Source organism: Macrosteles quadrilineatus, unplaced genomic scaffold (genome assembly GCF_028750875.1).
Source record: "Macrosteles quadrilineatus isolate MER2022 unplaced genomic scaffold, UCM_ALF_1.0 Scaffold_8__2_contigs__length_117827958, whole genome shotgun sequence".
NCBI lineage: Eukaryota > Metazoa > Arthropoda > Insecta > Hemiptera > Cicadellidae > Macrosteles > Macrosteles quadrilineatus.
The window spans coordinates 68,680,824-68,708,776 of NW_026542601.1; the positions used below are offsets into that span (position 1 = coordinate 68,680,824).

Here is a 27,953-nt window from a genome sequence, read left to right on the forward strand (position 1 = left end):
TCATAGCTATGAAAAAGAACTACTAAAATCTTTCAGGGGTATAAGCTACAGATACTTGTCCCCATTATCCCTAACACTAGTCTATCTAAAGTCTGAGAATTAAACACTAGGCTAGCAACACCAACACTCCACACACAAAGATATAAACGTCCAACTGAAAAATTTAAAAAGCATTCACTTGTTAGTTTGCTTAGGCTGTGGTTTCCTAGACACGTAATAGATGCACAGCGGTTTAGATGCGCTGCGGCTTTTATCCAGGTCCCAAAACGCAGGTGCCGTGAGTGGTTTCCTAGACTGCGTAAATACACATGGTTGGTGCGTAACATAAGTTCACGGGAGAGACTACTAGTGGCTACTATGATGTTGTACGATGATTTAGATAATTAAATGTATACTTTGGTATTAAAAGTTTCAAAGAAGCGTAAGCAGTAAAAAGTACACGATTAGGAACTGTACGTGGTCCTCGCGGAAGTTTTAACCGTAGAATTAAAGCAAACATGTCAATTTAAAATTTAAACAATACATTTTAATTTAACCTCTCCAACTTTGCTCTTACTGTTATTATATTTAGGCCTACCTATTCGGAATTTACCGAATTGACGAAATAGTATATTATTTATGAGTATAACTGCAATAAGCATTTCATACTTATACGCCAACCCCGTAAGAAGGACGGGTTACTCTGCTAGTAATTAATATAGGATTATTACTAAGATGTTCAGGGGTTCTTAAAATAATTATGGGGGCTCTTATATTTGGGAGTTGGTGTTGTGCTGGCTTGAAAAGAATATTTGTCAACATTAGGTTTATTTACAAATTACAAATATGTGAGGACAAATTAATTGTAGGGAACATTTTAATAAGGGAATTAAATATTAAAATTACACATTATGGGGAAATTAACACTACCTAACGAATGATATGAAATGTAACATTATAAAAATTTTAATTGTATGAACAACGTACTTCCATAATATGTCATTTCAAGAGACAAATTCAATTGTTTTTCCTTGTTGTTGGGGAATTTTGCCATCTGGACAACATTTACTTCCGAATCCATTGCACAAGACATGTCTAAAACGCAGCGTAACTCAGATTTGACTGCTCTGAGAGCAGTCGGTGAAATACGCAGCTATTGGTGCGCGCGTATTAGATGCGCGCGCATTAGATACGCAGCCTTGGAAACCGCTTGCACGAAACTCCATAAGACAAGTGTGCTGCGTCTTAGATGCGCACACGCAGCGCATCTATTACGCGTCTAGGAAACCACAGCCTTATGTGAGTAGTTGTTAATCTTCTGGGGTATAAGCTACTTGTCCCCATTATTCCTGTTGTTTGATGGATGTAATTTACCTGAATGTATCTCCTGTTCTATCTTTGAAGTACAAGTATCCCCACTCATCCATAACCAAAAGGTCTCCTGCAAACATAGCAAATAATACAGTTAGAACAATGTTTTAAGTATCTAAACTTGTAGGGTCATTTATACATATTTTATTTAAACTTAGTGTCTGAATATTGTTAAAAATGTAAGAGACTCAGTGACTAAAAATAGGTTTTACCTTTGGAAGGAAGACAAAGTTAGGGAGGTTTTGGTACAAAGCCATACCTTTTAAAACCTTATCTCTGGCACAAGAAATACAAAACTTGTGGCTATACAAAAATTGGAAAATTTCACTTACTGTCATTGACAACATTTTCAACCAAGGAAAGTATAGTGTAAACTGTTGTTTCTTGCACCAGAATTTATTATTTTACAGGTAAGCCTGCTATCCTCACAGAAACATCCTGAAATCCTAATCCCCTGTACTTTTTGTCACATCCTTAACCTTAACGAGTTGTATAAGTTTGTTGAGACCAACAGTAAAACGAACAAGCAATGAATACAAACCTTATAAGAAGCTAAATGCTATGGAGAATAGTCAGACTCGAAATTTGGTGCCAAAACGAGCTTCGCGTGGCCTCCGCTGACTGAATTTTTAACAAAGGCGGCACAGCGCTTCTTATGAGGTTTGTATTCAATGGAAAAAGCCAGTACTAGGCCCTAAACACCAATGCGGTGTGATTTAAATCAATAACTTAAAGGCACGAGTGTTTGGACTGCTCTCTTAACTAAACCACTAAAAATATGTCACTAAAGTCCCTATGATGACCCTCTGTCAACCTGACTCGGGCCTTGAACAGTTGGCCAGTCCTCAGGTAGACGAATGGTCATGAGACAGGTTCCATCTTACAGACTATAGCATACACAAACTCACCTGAAATAAAAGCAGAGTCTCCTTTGTTGAAGACATCATGAACAATCTTCTTCTTTGACTCAGTCTCGTTTACATATCCCAAGAAAGCACGGGCTGGGTTACTCGGGATGATCTTTCCAATAAACACTCCTGGTTCACCTGTAACAGAAGATTAGCAGTAGCCTAATTATACAACATGTTTTTTATCTAGGCTATTATTTGTTACCGTTTCTCGACTATTAGCATATTTTTACTTCTTTCATTAAAACTATTTTTAGTAAGATTAATTATTTATTTTGAAACTTTAAACTTCTCCATATTAGTAAGTGTAAGTAAATTTGGTTTAAAGCAATTTTTAAAATCACGACAAAAAAGATTCACTTAAAAAATAAATATAATTAGATAACTCACCAGGCTGACAGGTCATACAGAGGCCGTCTTTGTTTCTCAAAGGTTCGCCAGTTTCTTGGTTTACTTTTATTATGGATATCGGGTAGACGGACGGCACCAGTCTTGACACAAAGCCAATAGCACCTTCTGTGTTGTCAATGTTAGCTGAAAACAATTATATTTTTTAAACTAAAAATAAAATTCAATGTTTGAAACTTTACTATGTGGTCAATAGAAAGAGAGATAGCAGGTCTACTTCTGAACACTGTTGCAAATCAGATTATTTTATTTGTTACCAATGACTTGACCAAGGTACATTCATCATGAATTTACGATGCATTAAAAAACTGGTAGAGGAAATGCTTTCACTTATGTGCCTATTTTTTAAAAATCCCTACTCAAGCATGAAATTACGCTCTGTTGAGCAAGAACCAATTTTTAAATTTAGTTTTATGGTGAGCCGGTGCTTAAGTCTATTTGCAGACTTACAGAACCATCTTGCTAAAAATATTTTGTCTATTGCAAAGTTCACACGATATCATGCTGATTTACTCCTAATTGTTTACCTATATTAGCATTTCCCTCCGTAGCACCGTAAAACTCTGCTACTTTGGGGATGTTGAACCTTTCAACAAACTCTCTCCATATCTGAGGCCTCAATCCGTTGCCAAAGATCATCCTCAGCTTGTGGTCCTTGTCCTCTGGTCTAGGTGGAGTTGACAGAAGATACCTACACATCTCCCCGATGTACTGGGCTACCTGCAGAATGTCATCATGTTAGTATCGCAATGTCCCACCTTCAATTCCTAGGACGCTAGGTTCTAGTCCGCAACTGTTTGTCACAATAGATCAGATTTCGATACGGTCTATTGTTGATTGGAAGGATTTGTACCTGGCACCTCGAGGACCGAAATTAGTAAACACTAAACAGCAATTACTACGGTAGGGCACAGCTGGTTTAGTGAATAGAGATGGTCTTCAGTCCAGAAGGCCTATGTTCGAATCCCGCCAATACCCAAAGCTAGTCTTCCATGCAATAATAATAACAAATCAATAAGGCATATGTCAGTATGTCCAACTACGAGGTTGAGTATCTCTTAAATGAGAACTGTCAATGTATTTAATATTTTGCTCCACAAAAGCCATATATTATCCACAGTTCATCGGTGTTAGGGGACAAAAAAGCCTTTTTAGCTGATGAATTGAAAGGCTGCTTTTTATTTTTGTTTTTTGACTTGGTGAGAGAATAGTTCACTCTACATAAATATAAGTAATACTTTACGGACACTATATCAACCCAGGAGATATGTGATATTTAAAAACTAAAGAACTTTTCTATCTAGATAATCATCCGTAAAGTACTATAAGTAATAGGCCTATTCCTTCCTACAGAACACATTTGTTACATTCAGTACATTTACTAATAATAAAAAGGGTAACAAGTAAAATATGCCAAAACTGCATAAATGAGGAATAGCAAGCACAAATAAAACAAAACAATAAACTGTAACCATAAAAAATATCAAACTACAATAATATCAAGATTCTTGCAGCAACTGTAACTAACATACACATTTTAAAGCTAAAACTATGATATACTGTGTAGAAAACCAGAATACTCTACCGTGCAGTTATACTTGACAATGTCAGCGAAGTAGTTTGAAGCAGAAAACTTATTGCGTATGACGACGGTGCTACCATAGACTAGGGCTTGTCCAATAGCCATGGTCCCGCCGGCTGTGTGGTATAGAGGTAGAGGGGTGTAGTAGCGATCCTTCACATCAAACCCTACTTGGTAGTGGATAGCTCCAGCTAGAAACACCAACCTGGGAAATACATTGTCAATCAGCTGTGATTTAGAACTTGGTTTGCTGGTGTCTAATAACAATAACATACCTAAACATATTACAATTAATAAACCGTATCAGCAATCTGGCACATACGTTTTCCCATTTGCTCGTCAACAACTTTTATCATGGGTAAGTAATGGAATGGGAACTATGATATTTTATAGGGAAAATACCAAAAGTTGCAATTTAACTTTTGAGCAATAACTTTTACAGCAATAGAGCGGGGGTTGCACTATTTTTTTAGAATTATAAAGACCATAACAGACAAATTTTAATCATTACCGGGGTTTTTTATCCCATTCTATTGGGAAAATAACTTAAGTTTCAATGACTTTTGAACAGTAATTTTTACATTAAGGGGAATTGTACCATTTTGTTCAGAAGGACTAGGCCTAACTAGGACTAGGACTACCCATACTAACTACTATCAAAATCATTCGGGCCATTTTAGAGAAAATTAGATTTTTCCATTATTTTAAGGGGATAAAACCCCATAAAAAACACCATTAAAAATCAATTTTCAACACACAAGGCCGGCCAAGGACCAAACCAGAATGCTGGGTTTGATGTTATGTAAATCTAAATGCTTCTTCTGTGTTTGTGTGTGAAGTAATTTTGACAACGGCAAGTGCAAGAAGATTATGTTTGAAAATTGATGAGTAAAGGATTTGAGAATGGGGTTTTAACCCCGAAACTAGTCATCCAGGACAAATATAGGATTGATTGACGACAGGTGTAAAATAGTAACATATTATTTGTGTGTTTAGAAAACAATAAAATCTTGAATATTTTAAAATTTAGTGGAACACATTAAATAAAAAAAAACCAAGCTTCATAGGAATGTATGTAAGTTTTGGTATGACTCAGTAACTAACTGTTATTAGTTCGTTATCATTCCACAGTTCACGAGTTTTCATAATTGGCTGACAATGATTACAATTCAAGAAGACAAACCAGTTTATATCCAAGGTCACCACTTCCTAACCAGCAGAATAACAGTGCAAAACTGAAAAAATGGAAAGTAGAATTTAGCTAATAAAGAATATTGCATAAGAAAACTATTGCGATAAAAAAAGTTTACTAGATAAAACACTATTGAGTTAGTTAGCAAATGAGTGGTTATATTAACTAGCTGTTACCCACGGGCTTCACCCCATTTGACTTCATAAGTATTAATAAAACTATTGATTGGTTAAGTTAAGCTGAAATAAACTAAACAGAATACAGTAATACAAACAAATAATTACACCTGATTTTAATAAGGTAATAAATTAAAATAGTAACAAACAAATAAGTACAGCCGGGGTATTTTAAACATTAGGTATATGGAATTTCCCTTTAGAAAGCAATTATGACCTTAAAGGGCAAGATAGTTTTGCGCAAGGTTTCTCGTCATAACGAACATTTTAAATATATGGTTTATGGGGGTGTGACTTGTAGTTTTCTCTTAAGTTCACAGGTACTTTGGGTTTTATACAGGGTGGCTGAAAAGTAACTTGCACCCCTTTTAACTTTTCAACCATTTGAGATATTTGAAATCGGTTTGCGGCAACCTTCTTAGATATTAGGGGCTACAATAATCATGGTCAATTTTGAAAATTTTTCCCTTAGGGGTAGCGGGGGTAGGGGGTACCGTAGCTCAAAATTTTCAAATAGCAAGTATAGTCGAGTTTGGTATCATTTTACAGGTCTTGACGAAACATTAACATTGACATAAAGAAAACCAAAATCGGCTCACTAACAACAAAATGGCGCCCTAAAACGTTTCAAATCCAAATAACCATGAGGGTGACAAAAAAATTTACTTGCACCCTCTTTAACTTTTTAACTATTTGAGATATTTTAAATCGGTTTGCGGCAACGTGTTTGGATATGAAGGGCTACAATAATTATGGTCAGTTTTAAAAATTTTTCCCTTAGGGGTAGCTGGGGTAGGGGGTAGCTCAAAATTTTCAAATACCTAGCAAGTATAGTCGAGTTTGGTATCATTTTACAGGTCTTGACGAAACATAACAATTAACATAAAGAAAATAAAAATCGGACCAATAATAACAAAATGGCAGTTCAAAACTACTTTAAATAACCATTGTCTCAATAATTTTTAGCTGCCGTTTTGTTATTAATGGTCCGATTTCTATTTTCTTTATGTTTTTTGTCATGTTTCGTCAAGACCTGTAAAATGATACCAAACTCAACTATACTTGCTATTTGAAAATTTTGAGCTACCCCAGCTACCCCTAAGGGCAAAATTTTCAAAATTGACCATAACTATTGTAGCCCCTAATATCTAAGAAGGTTGCCACAAACCGATTTCAAATATCTCAAATATTAAAAAAGTTAAAGAGGGTGCAAGTAAATTTTTTTGTCACCCTCATGGTTATTTGGATTTGAAACGTTTTAGGGCGCCATTTTGTTATTAGTGAGCCGATTTTGGTTTTCTTTATGTCAATGTTAATGTTTCGTCATGACCTGTAAAATGATACTAAACTTGACTATACTTGTCATTTGAAAATTTTGAGCTACCCCCTACCACCGCTACCCCTAAGGGCAAAATTTTCAAAATTGACCATGATTATTGTAGCCCCTAATATCTAAGAAGGTTGCCGCAAACCGATTTCAAATATCTCAAATGGTTGAAAAGTTAAGGGGGGTGCAAGTTACTTTTCAGCCACCCTGTATATGGATGTTTGTTAAAAAAAAATACACCATACTGTAGTTGACATTACAGTTGACATTTAAGAGGACACAGGTTTTAAAGACTAAAAAAATAATGCTACAAGATTGCACTTATGTTTGAAAACAAAATTCAATTTAGGCACAATGGAATACTGGTTTTCGGTGTAAGACAAAACAAAAAATGAAAGATTGATTTTCCTGCAACATCCAAAAGTGAAATTAAGCTCAGTGCTTTTATGTCCATACAGTAGCCTATACAAAATATATATATATATATAATTTGAGCGAATAGTGTTTTTGGTCTCGGGCACATCAAAAGGAAAAATTAAATTGGTCCCGCATCTAGATTTTTGTGTGCCACCTACAGTAATAGCTTATTCCCTATCGGGAATTTTGCTAATAGAACACCAACGCATATAAATGGTGTGGTACACTCAACCTACCTGCAGTGCGTAATGTTTGCTGCCTTAGGTAGACCTGTGGTGCCTGAAGTGTAGATGTACAACAGTTTATCATTGAAGCCCACTTTGCTACTAGGGGTGGGTGTTGTCGAAGGGGCTGACTTCAGTACATCCTCTAGTTGAGTCTCTTCGCCCTCCTGAATAGTAGACACAGGCCGTGTTGACGGGCTCCAGTTGTAGCGACGCACATTGCCTATAGAAGAGGCCACCTCCTGAACAGCTGCAACATAAGTGTTACGTTTGAGATTAGAAAAGTTATGGTTCTTCTCAAGAGCTCTGTTTTGATTGTTCAGAGCGTTGGTTGTTTGACTAATAAATCAATCAATCTTTGATAATTATTTAATAAAATTTTATGCATAAACTTAGCCATAACTATAAATATTATTAAAATAAGAACTTTGCAGCGATCACAGGACGATGACGATATCTTCACAACCGCAAAGACAATAATGATGTTTACATAGCTGCAGGAGTTGATTTTAATTTTGACGCGATGGCGGGAGACAATGAGAATGTCCACATAACCGTAAGAGATGAACATGATTTTGTTTGTTGCAAACACGGGAGACGATGATAACGTTACCTCAAGAGAAAAGAATTTATTTATAAAAATAAATACCTCTGCCTTAAAAAATAAGGTTGCCAATGACACAGAAAAATAGTACACATAAAATATCTAAGGATTATACAGCTATAAGACTGATTAATTTTGATGTTTGCCATATAGATGATTTCTCATGATGGTCAATGAACCTCTTAATGTTTCATGAATAATAATTTTCAAAAAGGATCTGTCCAAATCATATTGGTTCCAAAAGTTCACAAAAAATTTTGATAATGTTCCTCTAGAACCAATAAACAATCCAATCACCTCAATTTTTGAAATTTTAAAATTTTGCTTGAAATATTCAAAGGTAGAATCATAATTTTTTTTCTTTTCTTCATTTACTTCGTTAGCTTGATTTATGTTTGTTTCAAATCGAATTGTAGGATCGAGAATTATGCCTTTGTTAGTATCTCTCTCAATCAATAAAATATCTACTCTTCTGGTGCTTCCGTTAGAAGAAAGACAGTATACTTCTTCATGCACTTCCCATGTATTATACCTTTTTCGGAAGGCATTTGCTATTATACTTCTTATTTTGTGGTGCCTTGTGTTTCTTAGAAGTTCACCAAACGGACAGAAGCCAAGGGCATGTGCAAGGGTTTCAATCTCACCACAGGCATGCCTGCAGCGGTTATTGCCCTGACTTCTGCCGTGGAGAACACGCACTGGCACCACATTTGCAATCGTTTTTATACTGTCTCTTCACTCAGATTCTGACAAGCCTTCTTTATTAATGATACTTTTATTTCCCGGAGTATAGTCCTTGAAAAGTTCAACACCTTTACCCTTCTGTTTTAAGCTTTTCCAATTTTCAAACTCTTGTTCTCTTAAGACATTTCTTAATTTTTGGGTATTTATTGTTTGATTACGATCAATTTCTTCTAGGTGTAATTTTTTTAAACAAATTGTTTCTATCCGTTTAAATTTGTCTTCATTTATTGTATAACAATTTTTAACCCGTCTGAGTATTTGTATAGAATTAAGTTGTTGAATATATGCTTCCCATTGAGCCTTGATTAATCCAAGTCCTTTATATTTTTTTGGGCTATATAACATAAAATTATACAATACTGTATGTAAGGACATAAAGAGAGGAGATGGTGTAGTATAACCAATCCATTCAGCAAATTTCGTTAAACTATGAACAAATGGTATTGATATTAAGAATTGGGAATTGATTTTTCAGGTGCATCAGTAGGCCTATATCAAATCTATCAGTTTTGGCATTGACACATCAGTAAAAATCGATGGTGACGCAATTTATATCCAAACAAACAATATTTTATGTAATTTTATAATTGTATGTAAAATTAATATATTTTAAGTACTTAATTTTTTAACAACAGAGTTTTTAATGGTACTTTTCCTTCTTTAAAGTAAGATATCAACAAGTAACAATAAGATTACAAAAAAAATAAAAATAAAATGTAATAAATGATCAATAAAATGTACATAATGTTTTAATACTGAATCATACTATTGACTATACACTCATACTCAATTAAAATGGAAATACAAATTTTAAATAATTATTGGGGCAGTTTGTACATGCATAATTCATATTTTTTATTTTCTTGGAATTATATTTTGTATTTATATTTTTTGTCACTGTAAATAATGTTTTAGTATGTGTTTATTACGAGTACTGGTAATAAGAAGAACATTTAGTAGTACTTCAAGCACATTCAAAGCAGTGGTTTTATACAAGAAACTAAATCATCACACAGTTTATGAATTTTTGAGTGCTATGAACAATTTTCATTTTTATTTCATAATAATTGGCCTACAGATTAAATCATTAATTACAGCTTTTGGAGGAATAATGGCCTAAAGATAAAATAATTAATTACAGCTTATGAAGAAATTATCATGAAACAATAAAGTTTAAAAAAATCCATTTGGATTGAAAGTTGTAAAAGAATTTATGATAAAAATCACTAAGCTGCCATGTAGAAAGTAGTTAATCAAACAACTCAGCACTGAACATATTTACAAAGTTGATTGTGAAAACAAAGGTGGTAAATAATTTCATTAGTCATCGCAGTGATTAGCTAAACAGTGACTGGAAAGTTCTGAGAAACATGTTGTCTGGCATTACTCAGCATAACTGTACAAGACGTATCTCTCAGCAACTACAGACCAGCACAGTCCAGGCTAGCATGTATGAGTAATCATTGCAACTAAACTGAGTCTAGGGAACAATTCATCAATTTTTAACTGTTACTATTTACTGGTAATGTGTCTTGTATTTCCACAGTAAATATTAAAAATGATTAGCAACCATTTCAAAACTATTTGAATTTGCAAAATATAGGTGAAATTGCCAGTCTTAAAAAATCTTTTAAAAAAATAATAGGTAATAGTGTGAAAAACAATATTTATTGTGGTATGGTCAGTTAAAACTAATTTCAAGAAACATTTACATACCATGATCAAAGTGATGCCAAGTAATATTTAAGCAATGTTTTACCATGACACTACAATATATAATAGGCAAGCGAAAATATAGAATGACTAGCATAAGAGCGAAACAAATAATTGATGTTGGGCAATGTGGCTAAGTCATGTAGCATAATTATTCTGGACTGTTTATTTATGCAGTTGGAAAAATGTATAAGTGTTGTAGTTGCGAGACACTTGCGTACGGCTTTATAAGCTATAAAATAACTAGGTATATGAACATAAATAAGTATTCTCTTAACAAAGATGCAATATGTATAGAATTAAAAGTATTTTCCATTTAATAGATTTTAGTAAACATTAATTGTGTTTTTAAATCACACAGCCTTAATTTTCATTACAATATTAACTCTTCATCGGTGACACCATAGAGTTTTCCTATTTGTTTTTATATAAAAATATGTGTTATTGCTGGCCGGCAGTTTTAGGAGTAACAGTATCTCACTTGCATCTTTCTAGGAACCGATTGAATATTATTTTGCTCTTACACCTCCCCCCCCCCCCCCAAAACCCATACTAATCAGTTGAAGCCTGAATAGTAAGGTAACAAGGAGCCTGGCTCCGTGAGTCGCAGATCGAGCGGCAGATTTCAGATAGTGTGGTTTTTTTTGTGCTATGTATTTTAATAAATATATGTAAAGTAAAATATTTATAATATTACTTAAAAATATGTTAAAACCTTAAAGCGACTTGAACACATTGGCTACTTTGTTGCTGAACTCCTCCACCTGACGTACATTAAATTAATTAAATAAAAGTATGATTAAAACAAATAAACAGGTAGGGTAACTAGTAAAAAAAAAAATATTTTTCTTACAGTCACCTGACAAAGTGGGCTCCTTGCACTGATTATAGTACAGGAATTAGTTAATTGCTGCATTCACAATTTTAGCTATTTTATGACATTGTCAATCAAAAAATTCTAAAGACAATAAACATATTTAATTTCATACAAGATTTCATACAAGATTTCAAATACAATTTTATTGATTGTACATGGTTTAATTAGGTTTTAGTATTAATATATGAATAAAAAACATTGTCTAATGTTTCAATACCCAGAAAAATCTCTGTGTCACCAATCGTGTTTTAAAATCAAAGACACCCATGAAGGGTTAATTTTAACTACTTTCGTAGTTGCCATATAAGATATCAGACGTATTTATTTCATGCTGTACTTGTTTCGAACCAATGACAGCTCATCTTCAGGAGCATTTATTAATTTAACTAAAAATCACATTGCACAATGCTTGTTAGATATTTATACACACGACGTAACGTATTGCAATGTGATTTTAATTTATAATAAATGCTGCTGAGGGTGAACTGTCATTGATTTGAAACATGTACAGCATGAAATAAATACGTCTGATATCTTATATGGCAACTACGTAAGTAACTATTCATATTATAATTATTAATATTGTCGGTAGCTGTCAGGTTATCATGCGCCACGGCACATAGTTCCCGTTGCCCAGCTAATTTTGAATTGATGTCATCATTTCATTACAGTCTTGGTAAGCTCAGGTTCAGGTATAAAAGGATGCAATTAAAAAGAGGCTTTACTGTAAACTTAGCGACAAACATAAAAAAAGTCAATTACCTTCACTGAACACGGAGGAGTAGATGAAACACTTGCAGTTGGCCACATTGATGCTATGTGAGAGTGATGACTGACGTAGGTTGGTGTTGATTAAAGCTGTCACAACTCCTATCTTGGACAGACCCAGCCAGAAACAGACAAACTCCGGCCGATTGTCCATCATGAGGGCCACTGCGTCACCATTCACAAGTCCTTGCGACTTGAACACATTGGCTACTTTGTTGCTGAACTCCTCCACCTGACGTACATTAAATTAATTAAATAAAAGTATGATTAAAACAAATAAACAGGTAGGGTAACTAGTAAAAAAAAAAATATTTTTCTTACAGTCACCTGACAAAGTGGGCTCCTTGCACTGATTATAGTACAGGAATTAGTTAATTGCTGCATTCACAATTTTAGCTATTTTATGACATTGTCAATCAAAAAATTCTAAAGACAATTAACATATTTAATTTCATATCATTTCATTTAGCCTACTTATTTTTGCTGCAGTCTTTTTTTTGCCGCACTTCAGTATTTTAACCAAACAACACAAAACACCGTGCTTTTATTAGGCACGTAATACGTACGTACGCTTGGAAATAGGTTGGCAACACTTTAAGATACTACGATTGCGATCAGCTGGTCCAGCATTTCCCATTTCATTCAACGCTTGGATTTAACCTTACCTAAAAACGTGTGTTATAGTGCTTGAAAGACTATTTTTTGTATATGCTTTATAGTAACTGTAGGAAAAATATGTGTAACAAGAGTGCAAAGTGCCACTTTGCAACCATTATAAAAGGCTGTGTTGAGGGCAATAGGCCTAAAGCAAATTATAAAATTACAAAGGGAATCAAAATTAATAAGCTATAAAATGAGGTGGTTTAGGCGTAATCTAATTTACCTCTAAAAATGTCCATTCGGTGTCTTCAAATATGAAACAGATATCGTTTGGTCTCTTCTCAACATGTTTGGCAAAAATGTCACCAATGTTCATATCTTTGGTTTTTAAAACTCGTACACTCCATAGGAACCTTATATACCTTTGCAGGGCTCTGAAAGACAAAAGTTCAGTTAGGTTCTTGAGACGCATAAAACATTCCCTTAGATAATAGTAAGCTGTAGTTAGATAACAGATTATTGTAGAAGTAAATGGAAGGTAGATTTACATTATGACTTTCTTTCTGATGTAACCAAACATCTAATCAAGTAGGCCTATTTAAATACTAATTTATTTAGGCTACCTTTTTATCCCGAAGGTCTTGTAGGATATTGGAATTATTCTATGCGCATTTCGCCGCTCAGTGCGGCATCTTCATGTGCATTAACATGATTAATTCAACAACCCTTAAAATAAATTAACCAACAAATATAGGAAATTTTATAATTTTGGATTCAAACGTCTGGAATTTGTATTAATTATGAATGAATGTCTAAAGTTAATGCCAATGAACTTGAAAGCAGGTCACTGTTGGGTAAACAAAGATAAGTTATCAGATGAGGAGTTGTAGTGCAAAACACACGATAGCCTATTGATAAAAGGGTTCTCAATATTATCTTTTAAAGTACTAGACTGGAACAATATTTTTATCACAACTTAGAAGAATACCGGTAGGTAAAAAATAAAAACCTAGGCCCTAATTCTAGATAAAATTAATTTAGGTAGGTAAGTAAGCATGCAAGTAAGCAATACAATATAAAGAATAATTAGATTTCTGCCAAACATTAAAAAATTGTTCTCATAATTTAAGTTAGATATTTAATTAGGGTCTACAATATAGACGAATAAAGTTAGGCCTAGAGGAAGTTAGATGCTAAGGACACCCTCAGTCTAAATGAGTTTGCAAACCACCAGCATGATCCAATGATAAAATTAAGGGTTTGACGGTAACTTAGGTAGGCCTAGGCTATACTTTTTTACATTTCACCAAATCTTCAAACATTAAATATTTTTATTCCACACTGTTTGTTTCGTCTTTAAATAGCAACGAATTTGGCAAGCTACATTTTTGTCTCAAATCGGTGGCCAAAAACATTGAAGAGTAAGTATAATGGGCATGATTTATCTTGTTATTTTGTGGGTTTTCATTGTTTTACTCCCAATAGCAATTGCTACATTTCCATATCTGTTGGCACAAACAACCGAATGAGTAATATTAATTATTCAATTGTTTAATTCGATATTTCGTTTGGTGAATTAGGTTAGGTTAACCTTACCTAACTAACTGAACGATATATCAATCGATATTTTCATTCGGTTGTTTGTGCCAACAGATATGGAAGTGTACCCACAATTGTCATCGATAAAAAACATTTTTTTTTATTTACGGACATTCCATTTTGTTTCATATGTTTAGGAAACATTATCTATATCAATATAATATAATTTTTGAAGTACACAAAGTGGGGATTCAAAAAATACTAAAGATACAAATTTTATTTTGTTGTGGAATTAAAAATTGCACTATAAGCATAATTGCACTTGGGTCTACTTCTTAACTTATCCTTAACCTAAAATTTAAACCAATAGAAATTTTAGCAGAACCTTGAGACATACTTTTCTAATTTCGTCTAGGAATTCACATGGAATTGCTTAAGAACTTTCACCGCGGTCTATACATTAGGCTTATGTAAAAAGGAATTGTGTACTTACGTCAAATCCCTTGGTAGGGTTCTGTAAATTATTTTCAACCATTTTATTCCTCCACCAGCAGCCAAAATGGCTACAATGGCGACAATTATCAACTCTAAGGCAATCATCCAACCAAAGAAATACCATATAGTAAAAGTTAATACTGTCAGGAGAAGAACCACTGCGACTATTTTGAAAACAACTATGAAGAAGTGACGTAGACGTGGACGCACGGGTAGAGCGTGAGCAGATGACACAGGAATGTCAACACAGCTGTTTGGTTTCTCTGTTTCACAGCCTTCTTGATCGTGGATGCCTTTCTCGATATCACAGCTCTGAAACAAGATTTCATATATTATGAAATTGTATTCATGTTTATTATTATTGATATATTATATCCAATAGAAAATCAATCATAGTTCAAAGGGTTTCTTGGTATAGTATTTTATCTTTACCTCACAAAGATGTATATTTTTAGAATCAACACTAACACTAACTTAGTATACGGTATTCTGTCAATCTGTTGATCAACAACTGGGGACTGGCCCCTGGTATGATAACGTGGTTATTTATCAAACCGTTGACTGCGCTAGCATCCAAAATTCTGTCCTAGAAAACCTTGCACGTCTAAGTCGGTAATGAAGTATGTTTGGACACAGATAATAGACAATTAATTAATGGTATATAGCCTGTGGTTTAAACAAATATTATAAATTTTATTATAATATTTACTTGGAGTTAGCGAAGACTGTGAATAGTTAAAGCCAAGTGTTAAAGTAGCCTAACTATGATGGGTAAATGTTAGTCTACTTCAATTTTTTTTTATTACTTTAATGTATTACATCGTATAACGAGTTTATTTGATTAGTAGGATAAACACCAATAGGCCTACGCAACTTTGTAATAAAATCATACACTTTTCTTTGAGTTATACGCGACAGTAAAATAACCAACAAGTAGTGATTATACAGTTTTGGTAAATTAACTTGCGAGTTTGCTCGTGTCTCTAGATGAAAATGAGCGATGGAAATACATACCTTTACCTTTACCTTTACCGGTTCTTCATCGTTGCCCAGCCATAGCTGGATAGATTGCGTTAATGAAAAAAAATTAAAACTTTAAAACTTTGTCTATATACACTATATACACTATATACAAGGCGGTGGATCATGATGTCCAAACTGAGTCAGGGGTTTCGAAAAATTCCCTGATGGAGTAAAGGGGCCTAGTCTTCAACTCCCTAGACATGTGCGCTACGAACGCTTTCACTGGCAGGCCTCTGATCTCAACACTGAGACTATTATCATAGATGAAGTAATATAATTCATATATAACCTTAAGTAATATAATAAGTAATATAATAATAAGTAATATATAATATAACCTTCAATAAATATATATTATATTACTTCATCTATGCTATTATACAGCTTTATGCCCATATTACATACAGTACAGTTTTCATAATTCCCAATGTTAGTCACTGCCTCAACACTACACAGCCTTTTAGCGAATTTCCCTATAGGGAAGTAGCTATTACCGTAGGTGGCACGGTAAGACCTAGACCCGGGACCGATTTACTTTTTCATTTTGATGTCCCCAGAGGCCAAAAACACCATTCGTTCAAATTTTTATATATGTTTATATATATATATATAGATTTATATAGGCCTATATATATAGAGAGAGATTTATATATATATATATACGCCCGTGAACACGATAACTTGAGTAATTTTGGTCCCATTTTGATGAAATTTGGTTTAAAGGTGTAAAGCGGGATAAACTTGAATGAGTTCGCGAACCAGCATGATCGGACCATGGGAACGGGGCTTTACGGGGGGTTTTATGGGGTAAAAATTGGTTTTTCTCATTTTTGACCCTCAAAACACAAAATTTCCCAATTTCTCTTTAGACCTTTTTAAAGACCTTAAAAAAACAAATAATTAAGTATATTTGTTCGGTTATTAGTAACGGAGAAAATTTAAAAAATTGTAAATTTAAAATTCCCATGTTATTCTTATGGAGAATATTGTCAAATGTTGTAGTTTGCTTGTTTATGGATATATTTTGATCAAACTTGGCAAATTTATTTATTTTGTACTAAGCTATCAATATTTTACTAAAAAAACACACTTTATTAGTTTCCTTGTAGCAGCAAACCTAGGTACTCGTTAAACCTAATGTTATTAAAATATATTTAACTGAAAATCAATTCAGACAAATGGAAATTCGCTTAGTCGGCAGGTTTGCTGTGGCGGGGGTATTTTAAGAGTTATTTTTTGCATTTAACTCTAGAACGAATTTAATGTCCATGCAAGTCAGCTCCAACTCGCAACCTCTAGCAACCAGTATCTGATGATGAAAAATAGTTTGCTTGCCAATAAAAATATGTAATGTCTGTTTTCTAAACTCCTCGAATGTCAGTTATTGTATATCCTCATTACTCAATTAAATGAGAAAACATCTTCACTTGGTTTTTTCCCAACTCCATACTAACATCTCAATAATCCATCGATTTTATTTCTCAACTGCATAACCTTCAATAAATATACTAACACAATTATTTATATCTGATGAAGGAATAAATCAATGGATGGTTATTGTTTCAATTGCTATACAGTAATTAATTTGTAGGTCATGTCCTCACATAACAATAATTTAAAAAATTAAAAGCGGTGTCGATAGCAATATCGCGACTCGTCAAGTGAACGCCTTCAACTAAAGACGAGCTACCGCTACGCAGAAGTGTACGCTTTACACGTTTAAAATATGCAGGCGCTGAAATAGCTACACGGGTGTATCGTGCGCGCTTGGCGGTGCATATTGCAACTATAACCTTACAATTGTGTTGAAATCCACTAGATATCGGGTAATATGAAATTTAACTTCAAACCAATTATCAATTATTTAAGATTAGATGGGGACGCCACTATCCTTGAGTGGACATATAAAAACGTTATATTTGTGACACAATCCGTGTAAATATTTTAAGTTTAGTCAAAAACTGATAAATATAGACATTTACAACAGTTAATTAAGTTTTCAATTAATTTCATAACTTATTCGCGTTTCTTTCTTCGGGTATAAGAAAGACGTCTCGCAAGATCCTTTGATATTACATTTGGCCAGACTAGGCATTCCTGTACATGCCTATTGCTTCTTTTTCTATACCAAAAACATTTATCGATAATGTTGTGTACATCGCATAAGAATCGTGTGATGTACAATTTTTAAAGGCCTTTCTTAATCAGGAGGCCAACAAACAATAACTAATAACAACTTAATATGAAAATGAGTGAATGAATCACAATAAATTTACAGTATTAACAGTATTGAGTATATCCATACCATATACCATCCACTAAACATTAATGTGATAGGCGATAGGCTATATTTGTCAACTCTTGGTATTGCTTAACCGTTTAGCGAATTTCCCATATGAATTAGCTACAGTATAACCAATGTTATTACCGAAACCGAAGGTCTCATGGTAAGACCTGTCCTCGGGACCGAATTTATTTTTCGTTTTGAGGTCACCAGTGGCCAAATTCACCATCCGTTCAAATTCATATACATGTAATTGATAGAGATGCACTGTGGATGCGATACACCCTGGTGTGGATTAACGTCCGCACTAGTGAGTACTACGACTATCCGCAGTACCGGTATTATCCTGATAATTAGACCAATTCGTCAATACCAAGGCAAGAATGTGGTTCAGGTCCACTATAAACTGTAGGTCCCTTAGTTGCCATTAGCGATTCGATGTTTGGGCTATTAATTAACAGCTGTGTCCAAGGAATATGTCGACTTTAGTCACTGACAAGACTACAAGATCGCGCCACTCATCCTACACTCATCCTTCATTCATATTTGGGTTAAAATACGCACTTAGTGGAGTCCCCATCTATCTATCTATATATATAATACGCTAAGCCGATTTTTGTGAACAGAACTCCTCCCTCATTTTTGGACCGATTTTGATGATTAAAGTGTCAAAAAAATTGCCCTGATCTGTAGTTTTGCAAAGTGTTTTTAGTTTTTTTGATATCTTTATTAGTTTGGGCAGAATCTTCAATCAAAGTTCGGTTTTCTCCCATAAGATTAACATGGGGGAATCTAAATATTTAATTGGAAACTTTGTCTCCACTAATTTGAGAGAACAGCTGGACGTAGAAACTTGGTAGAGGTGTCCAAAGAAAGGTCTTGGTCTGTAGGTGAGTTATCAAAAGAAAAACGAAGTAAATTCGCTTAGGGCTCTGCCCCAGAAGCCTTTAAAGACCCCTCCACAGATTTGTTTACATTTTGGCCATGTGGATAATACTTTTTAATAAAACAGCTGTTAATTTTAAAATTGTGTTTTAAGCAACACAAATTTATTGAGAGTTACTGAATTGTCCAAAGGAAGTATTTGCAATGTTATTTTCTGATTTTAAAATTGATTTTCCTCTGAATAATTTGTGTTGCAATATCCAGTAACATCATTTGTGTTCCATTACGAAATCAGTGGAAAATCATTTTATCAAAATAACTCCTACAATTGTTTCTTATTGAACTATCTTATATCTATTTTACGGGTTGGTGTCTGCCTTTCTCACACATTTTCCCTATATTTTATCATATTACTCTAGACATATCATCATAGGTTCATGAGATTATTGTCATACATGCTTTCAATCATTAGAAAAATATTCGATTGTGTAATACAATACAAAATAATACAAGTGCAGAAGGGCACGGTGCCCATTTGAGCCGTGTCCATATTTTGTTAAATTAATAGTGGTTTACAGCAACTGGATAAACATTTTACAATATTTATGTAGAAATATGTGCACGATTTAGAAAGTCATTAAGCTGGAAAACTGCAATATACTGCAGACTTATCAGAGAGGTTACTTTGATGTATTCATTACGCTTAGTGAAAACAATATAGATATGAATACAAATAAGAACTTGAACTCTTAGAGAGCTTTTAAATGTTATTAGACTAACGAAAAGGGTTGTGCATGTTTACTAGCGCTACTCGGCAACAAAAACCATTTAATTTATCTCTAAAATATATATCCTTAAAGTGCACTGAGCAGCAACCTAAAAGATCTATGTAACTTACCCATATAATATAGTTACAAAATGCTCAAACTCGCATTGGGACATTTATAATTCGGCTTACATTTAACCAACAGAAAATTCATCTGCAGAAGAATTTTATTGTGCTCTTACTATGTCATTCGCATTATTTGTTGCCAATGAAGCTGCACGACCATATAAATGAGGAGGCCCCTAACAGTTCAAGAATAAAAGCTGACTTTAATTCAAGGATATTCCACTACACCTAACATTCCGTAGAGAGATTATATTGATAACTTTATGTAACTGATAAGGCTGAGACAACTAACTGACATCCCCCATGTCAAGGAATTCCAGCTTTAACAGTAACACCACAACCAATTTCTCAAAACTGTGCTAGAGGGTTATTAATTGGCACAGATGTACGATATGAACTGACGCAACGTGACGAAGGAAAATCAAACTTACACTGTAACGGATATACCCCTTTGAAGTTAGAACGTGTCTTTCCTACAGACAGATTTTTTTTCCAAATAAAATCATAGATTAATCTGCATTACACTGATGAAATCACGGAAGTGTTTAACTACAAAAGATCCACCAATACGATTTTAATACTATTTAAAGGTTCTTCCAAAGGAAGAGATACCAGATAGCATAATAACAACATTGATAATGTATAGTATGGGAAATATTTTATTCATTGAATGATCAACCATATTTGGTAACTAACGCAATTAATATCATTATTGTTTTTACACTTATTGATCAATGCTAAATGCTCAAAATATCGCAGTTAGATGAATTAGCGTAAGCCTTGAAAGTAATCTTAAATAATTGATTAATTGATACCCATTAGCGAAACTCTTATTCTACACACAAATTATTACACAAAAATTAAAATAAGAACGTAAAATTATAAGAAACATTTTAGATCCAAAATAAAAATTAACAGAATGGTACGAGAGATCAACACCCCCATGGCAGCAAACTTACAGACTAAGCGAATTTCCATTTACATATACCTGGATTTTTCACAAAAATATTCCCCCAAAATAGTCAGATTTATTTCCACTTTAATTCACTCTAATTGTAATGAATAGTTAGGTTTGCTGCTACAGGGCAGGTAAGAGAGTGTGATTTTTAAATGTTGATAGATTAGTATGAAATAAACAAATTATCAAATTTCCAAAAACAAGGAAACTACAACAATTTATTTATTCACCATAAGAATAACATGGCAATTAAAAGTTTCAGCTTTGGGAATATCTTTCGTAACAGTTTAGCCACCATAACAACACTTCTTGGTATTACATTATTTATTTTCTTTAAAATTTAATATTATTAAATTTAAATACATTCGTTCTAACAATACTAACTAAAAGTGATATTACGGTATCTGAAATTAAGGTATGTTGTTGAAAATAAGGTAATTGAAATTAGGGTAGTTTAAATTCAGGTATTTGATATTAAGGTAGTTGAAATTATGGTAGTTGAAATTAAGGACACAGCTATTGCTTCCCACCAACACAACAATTTTATGGACATTTTGCCAGAACATCACCAATACGAGCTTGATATAGATTTAAATTTCAGAGACAAGAATAATCTCCATTAAATAGCATTCGATTTTAGTAGTGCTTATGTTTACTGCTACGGGAAAATAAAAAGTGTTTTTGACCAAACCTTAAAGAATTAAAAAAATAAATCCCACATACGAGTTTACTCATATCCATAAACACAAGGAAACTACAACTTTTTCTTGTCCTCCTTAACAATAACGTGGTAATTAAAATGTATTTTTTTAGAATTTTCTCCGTTTTGTATTACAACACTTCAATACAAAATATTCTGGTAATATACAAAATATATGGTTTTGACCTCTGAATGATGGTTTAAATGGAAATTGGGCATTTGTGCTTATTAAGAGGAAGAAATTAAAAATCTTTTTGAAAATTTCAAAACCCAAATAATAGCCCGTTCCCAGGACCCGATCTTGCTGTTGGACTCATTCAACTTTTCAAAAATTTAATAAAAACCGAACAAAAATATCTCGAGCTATCCCGTTTACGGACACACACACACATCTCTCTGTTAGCCTAATTGAATTGAAATTTTCTTGCATCATGCGTTTTTCTAATGTCTAAAACAAGTGTAAGCGACATGTGAAGACAGCGTGTCCCATGCAATGCATGCTCACCATGCTCGGCTGCGGTCCGTGTCTGGCGAGAAAGCATGACATGCATTAAACAACAAACAACAATCAACATGATAATGCTTATGTCGCGGGCTTTCCTGATGTAGCTGCTTGCTCACTCTTAAATGAACATGAACACGATGATGTTATCAGTGTAGGGTTGATTTATTTGAATCCCAAATTCGTTATTGATTCGCTATTGATATTAAAAACTGTCTAAGATTGTCGATGACTTTCTTTGTGTACATTATTAAATAATACTCTGCGTAAGAGCATTTTTAATTCCTCAGGAAGTATATAGTTGAATTACACGTAATTACTTATACTAGTTCAGTTTGGTGACGATTACCTATTTCCAATCTAAAAGTGCTGGAAAGCTGAAATAATTCACGAATTTCGATCAGACTACGCCACTCCTTCAGGTAAAGACAAAAAAAAAACTGAAACAAGTTAGAGAGAAGTCAAATTAGTTCAATGCATGGGCGTTATAACACGGATTTCAGTAAATATTATTTATAAGTTAATATAAGTTTTTATAATATTCCAAATAGCCTAAGGTCCAAAGTGGGCAAGAGTTACATCAATATCTTTGAATTAATTGTAATTTTCGGACGTAGTATTGAAGAAAACTCAGTAGAGTCATCTGGTTTTATATTTCTAATTATAATAAAAATTAAATCCATTTTACAAGGCGTCGAGCCTTCCTATATCGGTGGAGTGGATTGGAGATTAGTTAGGCAAATGAATACACTCTACAGTGGTTATATTTTGCGGGATGAAAAAAATTGTATGTAAAACTCAAACTCAGTTCAGAATAAATAGCAATCTAAAAAGAAGACCCCACTATTAAATTACAGTTTACAAATTTCAAATACAAATTACAAATTAATTATTTAATTTGTGTCTAAAAGTTGGAACATAATGCCAGCCATCAAAACACGGATTATATATTTAGCCAATGTGCTAGATTTATTAATATATACCATCACACCTTACTTTTAGCGTTGTAATAGACAATCGAACTTTATAAGTGCAATAAGATGAATATTGTTATTTTGACATATCATCCTCTCTAAGAGCCCGTGTCGAATCAGAGCCCAATAAAGTTTTACAATCTGTTGCCATTCGACCTTGAGGTTTGAATTAAAATTCTAGTGGCAAGAATTAACACCGGAGATCCTTAACACTTCTCGACCTTGACTGGGTAAGGTCCTTTCAGAGGAAGAGGCATTCATGTAGTGTCTCGAATCGAAATCAAATTAGGAAAACGAGACACACAATATCTACAAAACTAATCGGAGTCATTATAATCATTAATCATATTTACCTTTACATACATACATTGGGCGAATAATAAAATTTGATGAAAGACCGGAAGTAGCAATACTTGTCGAAAACCAGCGGTAAACAAATTAGGTTGTTCCTGGATAATAAGGCTGTTGATATTATTGATCACAATCGAAGATTATGTCCATCAAGTTATTTACCTTTTAGGAATTATAAATGTATTAAGCAATGATGGTGATTCAGAATCGTAATTTATCTTTGTCTAGGACGAATTACATAACTATACCGTTGATAAACTAGTATAATACTCGTAAATGTATATTCATTCATCTATGGTTATACAATCCTCATAACTACCTTATCCAAATACCACGTGATTAACTGAATTCGAGCATAGAGCATGTTATAACTTTACTACTTATAATAACTATACTATTTTTAACTTTAATAGCTTGTTCGTGCGAATGAACGTCCGTACTAGTGAGTACTACGACGATCCGCAGTACTATCCTGATAATTAGACCAATTCGTTAGTTACAAGGCAAAAATGTGGTTCGGATTCTACTATAAACTATAGGTCCCTAGTCGCCATTAGCTGTATGGGCTAAATTAACAGCTGTGTTTAAAGGAACATATCGGCCTTATTCACTAAAAAGACTACAAGATCGCGCTACTCATCTCCATTCATAATTGGCTTAAAATAGCTGCATACGTATGGTCACCATTTCGTTGTCAAGTATAAAATATAATATACTTGACTATTTATGCGTTAAATGCTCTATGAATAATTTAATTTAATGTTCATACACACTAATCAAATTCGATTCTCAATGTGCAATATCAATATGTGCATTATAGATTGACAAAAGAGCATAAAATAACTCTTCAAGCGTCCTTCAATTCAGGTTTGGCATTAGGTGGAACACGTCAAAACAGTGTAAACACGTGTATTATTCAACAATGCTAAAAACTTCCAATCGACGGTTTTACAATTTATATTCATAAGTTAAAAACACAATTCAGAAACAAATTTCAGCAACTGTTTTTGTGCAGAAAAGTTGAAACGTAATTTAGATGTTCATTTCGAAATATTTTAAAACTAAATGAATTTTTCACTAATACCGTATCATATTGAGTCACTTGAAAGATAGATTTGTCAATAAATTTGTATTTTTTAGTTGTAACATTTCACTGAGTTGTATCATAGTTGTATCCTCTGTCTTGCTTCTACTAAACCCGTAGTTGTACGGTTACGTCATTAGCCCTGGTGCACAGATAACCGCAATCGCTGCCCGTATAATTGCAACACTGAATAGTGTTATTACTTGTGTTGCAAACCGGAGTGGAATTATTCTGAATTGAATCCTGGTGGCTGGTGAATTGTTGACTTTATGGTTTGTCCAAGGATACTCTTTCCTCTTCAGTTAGTGTAGCTACGATAAAAAGCAGAAACCCACTAGTCCGACGCTCTCCGATCCGATCCGACAGGTCTCCGACGCCTTCCGACAAAATTACTTTGCAAGGCTCTAAAAATGGACTAACCCACTAGTTCGACGCTTTCCACTCCGATCAGTTCCGATCCGACACCTTCCGACGACATTGCTCTTTGGGGATTGTCGGACGTCGGGTCCGATTCTGTAAGTAGTGGTTGTTTTATCAACTTAACAGTTATTACAGCCAAACAAAACTAACAGTTTGTAAACCGTAAAATTTAACCTAAAACGAAAGAAAACGTAGCAAACACTGACGCACCCAAACGTGACCACACGATATTCGGATTTTATACTTTAACGTCATTGGATACGTGTCATCCAATAGGATGCGATGTCTACTTGCAGAGGTCAATGACATGCTTAGTACACTCATTGACTATGGATGTTTGTGCAGTTTTATTGACTGTATAATATATTGCAAAGCACATAGAGCGGCCAACAGTCAATATTGACATTGCTTGTCTTCGCAAAGGATAACATACACTCCCAGACTCCCATGAGATATTTTAGGCATGACAACTAAAAGACAACTAAAACACCTGTGATGGTATCTATAAGTATAAAAGAGGATGTTTGTATATATTTATTTGTTTGGCAGTGATAAACTCAGACACCGCTGAACCGATTGCCACGAAACTTGGTACATATGTGTAGAATTTCATGGAATAGGTTTATACACCATCAATTTCGTGATCCGTCCAATCGGCTCCGCCCCAGTGGCTCTGGAGTTTCCCATGTTAGCCTTATGAGAAATGGAATTAATGAATCTTAACAGCTGTTTCAATTAAACAAGTTGGTTCTGTTCTATGATGTTCAATAGCATTAAAGTTACAAGGATTACCAACAGGGTGCAGCACTATTATTTCTTTTACATTTATGACAACAGCTAATTTGCAACCAAAAGGTGAGTGAGCGTAGCGAACGAACTTCAACCTGGAGGCGAGTTAGCGTAGCGAACGAGCTAACCTGAAGGCAAGTGAGCGCAGCGAACGAGCTAACCTGAAGGCAAGTGAGCGTAGCGAACGAGCCCCAACCTAAAGGTGAGTGAGCGTAGCGAACGAACTTCAACCAGGACGTGATTGAGCCATGCGAACGAGATCATCTTGAAAATTAAGAAGTTAAACGGGGCAAAGCCCGCGGGTTACAGCTAGTAAAATATATATTTCGCTCTTCTTACCTAACTTTTAAACTGTAAGTAAGATAAATAGTTACAGTCTATACCTAACTATTGCTTGTCATCCAAAACTATAATCATTCATATTAGACTGTAAAATTAAACCAAGACGAAAGAGCAGAACGGTATTCAAGGACGGTATTTTATGTTTCGACTTGTCCACAGGTAGATGTGGAACAGAGTTGAGAGTTTAGTGTTTGACGCAGGAGCGAGGAGCAGGATGTCAATCTAGAACATCCTCATATGCTGGGGCGCTCACACTACGCCGTGGAGAGAATGTGACAACAATCAATCCATCTTAATTACAACCCGTTGTAAAGGGGCTAATTTAGCTTCCAGCTCACCGTGTACATAGTAGAGGGGTAGACAGTTATTTTAACATACCTTTGTATAAAAGCGCAATCATTTTGTAGAATTTTTAAATACAAAACATTTTACCGTCGTGGATTGTAATGAGTTATTATGTTTGTAATGTGCTGTAACTCATAACAAATGACCGAGTATTTTATACAGTACAACGCCTACAAACAACTACGTGTATCTTGCACGTAATACTTGCATAATTAATTAACTTCTTTTCACGTTTAGATTAGCCTTCTACTTTTTTTCTTCTAAAAAACGTGTGAATAAGGAAATCGAACTTCAACGACCAATCGCAATATGGTATGCATATAGATGGACATGTCTGCTAGTCAACCGTGCCTTGACCTCGACAATTATTATGACTGCACACACGCACGCCTATACACAAACACTCACACACTAGTGTCTGTTCAAAGGACAACTATCGCCTCCGTACGTGAAGAAAAGCGAAGGTCCAATTTAAAATTCAAATAGTTCTGCGTGTTTATTCAGTAAATATTGTGATTTCGTTGAAGACCTGGGATGTGTGAAGGTTGGAATACAATTTCTTCATCATGATCGGGCGTTCCCATAGTAGATACGTGGCCAGATTCTTGGTAATGTTTGCATCCTCGAAGTATATTGTTTCGTCGAAGTATTGTATCCGGAAACGTGAGGACGTAAAAAACTGTTTTCTTGATTACTTGTTCAATGTGGTAATTTTGGAGTTACCAAGTTGTATCTGCCACTGCCATGAGCAATACATGTTTTATTATTTTATCTTATCCATGCGTACAATGCCAACACAAAAGCTCGTCAAGTTGAAGACGATGAAGATTAATGCACAATTTCAATGTCACTCTAACTTCCAAATTCCATGATAATGTAGTAAGTAATGAATCTATGGGTGTCGCAAGAAAAAAATATAGGGGGAGACATTTAGTATTTAAATTTTCAACTATATACAGTATTACGGATTTCCCGACCATATTACTCAGATTTCCCAATTGTATTACACATATTTTCCAATTAGGCCTATATTACTCTGATTTCCCAATTAATTAAATTAAGTTTTAATGTAAGAAGAATATTTTACCTTTAAAGCATCTTCGTAGCTGACATACACAGATAACAAGAAATAAAGGTTTGTCACACACATTGTTGAGTTGACTGTCACTACAGTGTACTGTTTTGATCAATAATACATTAAGTTTACAACATCTTCAAATCAATTTGTTTATAAACACTCAGTGGATACGGCTCTCCACACATAGCTATTAAGAAATACATTTCTCTAAAAGCCTTGTATTGCTGTGTACTACGGATACTTTACGAAACGTACTGAAGTTACTCAACATATGAAATGTCCATCACTTTTTTACTTGAATTAGGTATCTATAAAAGGCAAAGCCCTCACTGACTGACTGACTCACTCGCTCATCGCTAATCCTACTTCCCATTTACCTAGGAGACTGAAATTTGGTACACT

At 34.1% G+C, this 27,953-nt stretch overlaps 1 protein-coding gene across 1 annotated transcript in view; it reads right to left on the bottom strand.

The window, feature by feature from the left end:
- The window catches only part of LOC128999310 (long-chain fatty acid transport protein 4-like), a 38,639-nt gene that overhangs the window by 2,817 nt on the left and 7,869 nt on the right, over positions 1–27,953 (bottom strand). The window contains exons 2-10 of the mRNA XM_054425740.1: positions 14,923–15,236; positions 13,174–13,324; positions 12,285–12,522; positions 7,597–7,834; positions 4,252–4,453; positions 3,194–3,386; positions 2,649–2,792; positions 2,259–2,396; positions 1,354–1,420 (exon numbers count right to left, since the gene is read on the bottom strand). Of these exons, the coding sequence (XP_054281715.1) occupies positions 1,354–1,420; positions 2,259–2,396; positions 2,649–2,792; positions 3,194–3,386; positions 4,252–4,453; positions 7,597–7,834; positions 12,285–12,522; positions 13,174–13,324; positions 14,923–15,236 (1,685 nt within the window). The remainder of the gene's footprint in view (positions 1–1,353; positions 1,421–2,258; positions 2,397–2,648; positions 2,793–3,193; positions 3,387–4,251; positions 4,454–7,596; positions 7,835–12,284; positions 12,523–13,173; positions 13,325–14,922; positions 15,237–27,953) is intronic.